This window comes from Lithobates pipiens, unplaced genomic scaffold (assembly GCF_037356315.1).
Source record: "Lithobates pipiens isolate NorthernLeopardFrog02 unplaced genomic scaffold, aLitPip1_a1.2 Scaffold_18, whole genome shotgun sequence".
In the NCBI taxonomy this organism is placed as follows: domain Eukaryota; kingdom Metazoa; phylum Chordata; class Amphibia; order Anura; family Ranidae; genus Lithobates; species Lithobates pipiens.
In genome coordinates, this window is record NW_027507758.1 from 237,673,526 (window position 1) to 237,679,987 (window position 6,462).

The window sequence follows — 6,462 nt, forward strand, 5'->3', positions numbered from 1 at the left end:
GGCCGGGCAAGGATAGCATTAATCAGAGAAGCAGACAATGCTTGTATGCTGCCATGTCGTTGCCAGGGAAACTGAAACTTGTATCAAATACTTACTGTAATTTTATGTTCCTGGCACAAAAAACACATATGCCACATGTATGCTCAGTCCCGGGACAAGGTTATCCAGTGCCCAGGGCAAAGATGCCAAACTGCACCCCCCTTTGCCTTAGGGTTAGGGTCAGGGTGCCCCCTACCCCTGCAAAAAAACATTGCACCAGGGGCAGCCGCCCCTCCTTCCCACCCCTTGTCCCGGCTCTGTGTATGCTGCCATGTTTTCCCCAGGAAAATGGAAAATCGTGTCAAATACTTACTGTAGATTTCCTTTTCTGTCACCAATTTATATATACCACATGTGTGCTGCCATGTTGGTGCCAGGAATATGGAAAGTTGTGTCAAATACTTATTGTAATTTCCTTTCACATGTGTGCTGCCATGGATTGGTGCCAGGAATAGAAAATACTAGAAAGAATTTGACACAATTTTCAGTTTTATCACAGAGCCAGTGCTTTTCAGGAGTCACAGAACACCCCCCCCCCCTTTATCAGAGCTTGAGGTGGGAAGTAATATGTACTGGATTGAATACAATGTATATGGTTTTTAAACCGGGCAATAGTTGAAGCACAATGCCTGTCAGCACTGAAAAGCAAAAAAAAGCAGAGTGTTCAACCTAAAGGGTGTTTTACACCAGCGCATGGCGTGGGTAAAAGGCGTGTTCTGTGCATGTTTCCTACACTGCGCACAAAACACACTGCCTGTGCGATCCTATTGACACCCCAAATTCAGATTGCAATTTGCCTGCACCAGATCGTAAGGTACTGCAGTACCATGCGATTTGGTGTGGTGCATTTTTGAAAAATTGCGCATGCACTGCTTTTGTGTGCGATTTCAGCCCATTCACATGGAGCACATTCCTGTGTGATTCTGGTGTGAACTAGTACTTAAAAAGTCAGTTGATGAAACAAAATGTCTGTCAGCACTGAAAAAAAGCCGAGTGCTCAACCTAAGGGCAGGTTCACAGCAGAACGCAGTGCGTTTCCTGCGCCACGCTCTAAATGCATGGGAGTGAATACATTCTTAACTAAGTATGAGCTCAGGCGTGTTCGTATGGTCCACGTGCAGAGCCCGTCAGGAAATTGGCGCAGCGCTGCGCTAATCACAGTGAGACATTGCCCGATGTGCGGCTGCACAGATCGAGCAATGCCGACTTCCTGGCGGGCTCTGCATGTGGACCATGCGAACACGCCTGAGCTCATCCCTATTCTTAAGAACACCTCAAACGCTGTTTGCGTATTCATGCAGTACCATGCGATCTGGTGCAGTGTGTTTTGGAAAAGTAGCCTCCTTTTTGTGCAATCCAATGCAATTTTAGCCCATTCATCTGAATTGCACTGCACGGATTTGCACAGAAATAAAAAAAACTGGGTTACTGTGCAATTCAGGTATGAGCCTGCCCTACACCTAGGTGGGTTATATAGGAGCACTTACAGGCGATGTATTATGCAATGGGGAGAAATAATTAGAGGATGCCTGCAGCACACAGATGTGTCCAGTAGGGGGCCTGCTATGATGTAAATCTTTGTTTTTAATGAATGTAGCGGTGACAGAGGCAATACTCTAATACAAGCTTCGACGCAAGCGAATGGAACAGCTAAATAAAAAACGAAAGAATAAAGGATGCACAGCAATACGTGTCATAGACCAGATGTATTATGTTATATTATAAGAACAGTGTGGGTTATCCAATTAGACACAACTCCTACTAGCGCATCTGCGCATGCGCCAACTCCAAGGCTCACAGGAAAGCTAAGGAGTCGAGCGCCGAGCCCAAAAAGTACACGAAACGAAATAACCATATAAATGCATGTGAGACACAAGGGGTGCATGATTCACGGGCGGGACATGATTAACTTCGTCTATCACGCTGCCCGGCATGTACTTGTTAGATACGAGCTCGGCGCTCGGCTCCTTCCCCTGAGTCGGCGCATGCGCAGATAGTACAGGCCTGCGTCTTGTCGTGGTCGCAGCGTCTACGTCACTTCCGGGATTGTGTGTTGTAGTCGGTGCTTGTTTGTCTTCTGATCAGGATTATTCTCTACAGCGGATCGGACGGTTGTTGTTTACCATCGGAGCGCCTGTTCGGCCAGTGTTGGAGTCACTTGCTCCCACATCAGTTATCTTGGTAAGTGCATTATTCGAACTCCTAATACATTCCCTCATCTAACACTCGCTTCTCTCTGCTTTTTCTTGTTCCAATGGCTGCCAGCGACTAGCTGACTGCTGGATGTGGTTTACGTCTGCTCAGCTTTAATAGTGCATATCATAGATGTGCTGATCTGGGAACCCCGGCCTGTGGTGGAGGATGAGGAGTTCCCAGACACACCTGCTGCAGGATCAATCCTGTCTCTAACATACTGAATGGCTGAAAAAAACAAAGGTGGTGCACAGATCAGGCCCTAAAAAGTTTAAAGCGGAGTTCTAGGCTTATTAAAAGTCAGCAGCTACAAAAAGTGTAGTTGATGACTTTTAATAAACAGACACTTACCTGTTCCACTGTCCAGCGATGCGGCCGAACGGAGTGCCGCTCCTCCCCCGGGCAAGGTTTCGGCTTTCGGCACACACGGCATAGGTGCGAGTGGCGCTGTGCTCCCTGAGTGGGCAGGCGATCTCCTGGGGCCTGTTACATGTCCTCGGAGATCGCCTAAAGGAAGGGGCCACCTAAGGAGAATCCACCTGGGCGGAAGGAGGAAGTGGGACAGGAAGGCCCCCTCCTAACGTAGCAAAAACTGACATGCCAAATGTGGCATGTAAGGGGAAGCGGAAGTTCAATTTTTGGTTGGAACTCCGCTTTAATAACCTGTGTGGTATTGGTATCTGAATTCTTGCTACAGTGGCAGGAGCAAAAGTTGGGGGGGGGGGTAACATTTAGGCCTGATTCACACCTATGCATTTTTAGTGCTTTTTGCAGATTTGCGCTACAGAACGTGTTCCATAGGAAACAATGTTGAGTGGACTATAATAACAAATCTGCAAAAAGCACTAAAACTGCATAGGTGTGAATCTAGCCTTACAAGAATGCATCAGCTCTATTCTCCTCCTGCGGCAGCTGAAAGTCTGGTTCTCCTTTCCACTGGCATTCAATGGCAGCAGGAGGAAAATGCAGCCTATACAGTCTTGTAAATGCTGCCCCTCCTGGCGCTTCCCTGCATTCATGCATGCATTATGCATGAAATTAAAAAAAACATTTTTTGGAGGGAATCTCTTCTAAATTTTCACAGCTCTTACTGTGAAGAAACCTTTCCATATTTGGAGATTATATCTCTTTTCTTCCAGATGTAGAGATTGCCTCCTTGTCCACTGAGGACTTTAAAGGTTAAGTTCTCAACATTAAACCTTATCTGCCACATAATTGCCCAATTAGACAGAGCATTGAGGTCGGGTTGTAAATTGGAGACATCCTGTAAGTACATTATTCTACTGCATAGCTTGGTGTCATCTACAAAGACAGAAATGGTACTTTTTAATCCCAGACCCAATATCATTTATAAAGATATTAAAATAGATATTTTTATCTGACTGCTCAGGAAGCCAGCAATTCAGACTGCAGTTACTATTAAAAGGGAGAAAAGCCTCTCTGGCACACTCTGAGGAAAATAAAGCCAGTTACCAGCTTTCCAGTTACAGGGGACATTTACACTCATCAGTGAAGGAGGAAAAATTATGTATTTACAAAATTTTATAACAGAAACTAAGACTTTTTTTTTTTTTTTTGTTTAGAAAAAAAAAAAAAAAAAACCTAGTGGCGATTAAATACCATTAAACTAAGGCCCCTTTCACACATGCGGATGGTATGTCCTTATTTCATCCATCCGTTTGCGGATGAAATACGGGCCATACATTCATCCCTATGGGATAGCGGGTGTCTGCGGATGAGCATCCGCAGACACCCGCTATTGTCCGCCTCCGCTACTGTCCGATTCTGCAGACGGAGGAAAATCCTATTTTTCTGTCCGTCTGCAGAGCGGATCGGATGAACACGGACACACGGTCCGTGCTCGTCCGATCCCCATAGAGGAGAGCGGAGAGCTGACAGGGCGGTCCCCGCACAGTGTGCGGAGACCGCCCTATCCGCAGCCGGCTCAGCGGGGACAACGGAGCGATCCCCACTGAGTGAGCGGATCATCACGGGGCGGATCTTTACTGATCCCCCCGTGTGAAAGAGGCCTAAAGCTCTATCTGTCTCAAAAAAATTATAACAATTTAATTTGGGTACAGTGTTGCGTGACTGTGCAATTGTCATTCAAAGTGTGCAAGCTGAATATTGTCCTGGACAGGAAGGGGGCTAAAGTGCCTGGTTTATAAGTGGTTAAATTACAGATTTAAGTAATGTCTTAATGTACACTGCACTTTTTTACAACCTCCCCTGAACGAATTAACTTGACAGATAAAAACCCATGTTTAACACATCCGTTTTGCCGCATTTAGACATGTTTTGCGCTTAGAAGCACATGAACACGTCTGCTCTCCTCCCTTCCCTTCACCCGCCATGTCTGTCCCACGGGCTCGGGCATGAGTAAGGGGGGGGCTCCAGTACCAGGGGTGTGTAAAAGCAATCGGGCAGCAGAGCAGCCACCCAGATGCTTCCACCTGACAGGCAGGAGTCTGAAGTCACCGAATTGTGTGTGAAACCCACCAATGTCAGGTCCCTATGATATAGGGACCTGGCAGTAAAAGGGTTAGAGGCCAGTGTTTTGGGAGTCTGGTGTTCCAGTGACGCACGCTGAGCTGCACATGTGCAGCTCAGTGTAATTTCAGTAAAAAATGGGAAGGTAAGTTTGTATTGCAGGAAAAACCTAGCATGTGTCTTCTCAAATAAAGAACTCTCAGCCCACAGTTTTCTAAGGGTTTTTTCACATTCATGTTGGAGTGTGGTGCACCTTTAAGAGCGATACATGTTTAGATTGCTTTTCAGAGGGCATTTGACAGGTGGTTAGGAAGCTGTACATTGCCTCCTCGCTGCCTGATTTACCCTATAATGCTGTCCTACAACTGCATGGCATTGCATGTGGTTATGACATGGCCCCATTGAACTTGTGTCACTTGTCAAACTCTGCACCTCAAGTTAAAAATGCCACAGCAGATGAACAGCCACTTTTGGGTAGCCAGCTTGGTGGTGGAAACCATGGCTTAGCTGCCTGTTTTTACAGCCCCACCGACTGAAAGACCTAAAAGTTGGGGTTAATGCTGTTGTTCAAAGCAGAAGTTGAAAAATAACACTTAGTGGGAGGATGGTAATGAAGTTTAAAAATAAATAAATAAATAAAGATTGCAGACTGACTGTGATCAGGTTAAATGAAGTTCATGATTTCTAATTAAGTAGCCACAGCATGTCGGGGGGCCACCTCCCCTTCAGACACTCGCCTCCTCCGTCAATTCCCCACAAGACAACTTATTCTTCTGGTTCATAGAGCCTGAACAGCTCCTATTCATAAAAGAATGCACACAATAGCAATATTTCTTTATTGCATAAGTATATGAACCTGACATGTTGTTTTTTTGTCTGTTATCACAGAGCCGGAACCAACAGCCGTGGGTAGAGTAACAGAAGTGGTGCACCTGTGTTTCTGGCCACGTCCCTTCCGCTTTGGCTGCAGACCTGAAGGAGTGACACCGCCTGCTGTAATTGTTGCTCGCCAGGTGTTTGAGACGCCATGACGGACAGATACACCATTCACAGCCAGCTTGAGCATCTGCAGTCCAAGTATATTGGTACGGGCCATGCAGATACCACTAAATGGGAATGGCTGGTTAACCAGCACAGGGACTCGTACTGCTCCTATATGGGCCACTTTGACCTGCTCAACTACTTTGCTGTTGCGGAGAATGAAAGCAAAGCCCGGGTGCGCTTCAACCTAATGGAGAAGATGCTGCAGCCATGCGGGCCGCCTGTGGACAAGCCGGATGACTCCTGAGGCTGAGGGCAGAGCAAGATGGGGGCTGCACTGACACTGGTAGCCGAACATGGGACACTGCTGTGTACTGGGAGCTTTCTCCATTCAGTTTTGGATTGTCATCTTCTGCCATGACCGATCCCTGTGCTGTGCAGCCTTTCAGAAGAGATTACAGAGGAACACTGTCATTGACCACACCATGATATGTTTGTAAAATGTTTCCTCTTTTACTTTTTTACTTTGAAAATAAAACGTTAAAGCAAAGTTTACTAAAGTTTCCTTGTGAGTATGTACAAAGGTGGTTAAAGTCCTTTAAGCCAGCCATAGACAAATTGAAATTTGGCCGGTTCAGCAGGAACAGGCCGAATTTATATCGATCTATGGGCAGATCCAACGATCAACTTCAGTACAACTAGCCTGTCGGTTTTTTTTTTGCCCGATCAGTGGCAATGACTATAACTGCCAGCAGTCAT

General features: G+C 46.2%; 1 protein-coding gene across 1 annotated transcript; it reads left to right on the plus strand.

Annotated features, from left to right (window-relative positions):
* Window positions 1–2,056: 2,056 nt before the first annotated feature.
* On the plus strand, window positions 2,057–6,253 carry SF3B5 (splicing factor 3b subunit 5). Its single transcript, XM_077486700.1, has 2 exons — window positions 2,057–2,220; window positions 5,611–6,253. The coding sequence occupies exon 2, from the start codon at window positions 5,750–5,752 to the stop codon at window positions 6,008–6,010; it is 261 nt and encodes an 86-aa protein (XP_077342826.1). The 5' UTR covers window positions 2,057–2,220; window positions 5,611–5,749; the 3' UTR covers window positions 6,011–6,253.
* Window positions 6,254–6,462: the final 209 nt, after the last annotated feature.

What these genes read in the sequence shown, in the direction of transcription:
- SF3B5 (XM_077486700.1), top strand. Translation starts at nt 5,750, where the DNA reads ATGACGGACAGATACACCATTCACAGCCAGCTTGAGCATCTGCAGTCC.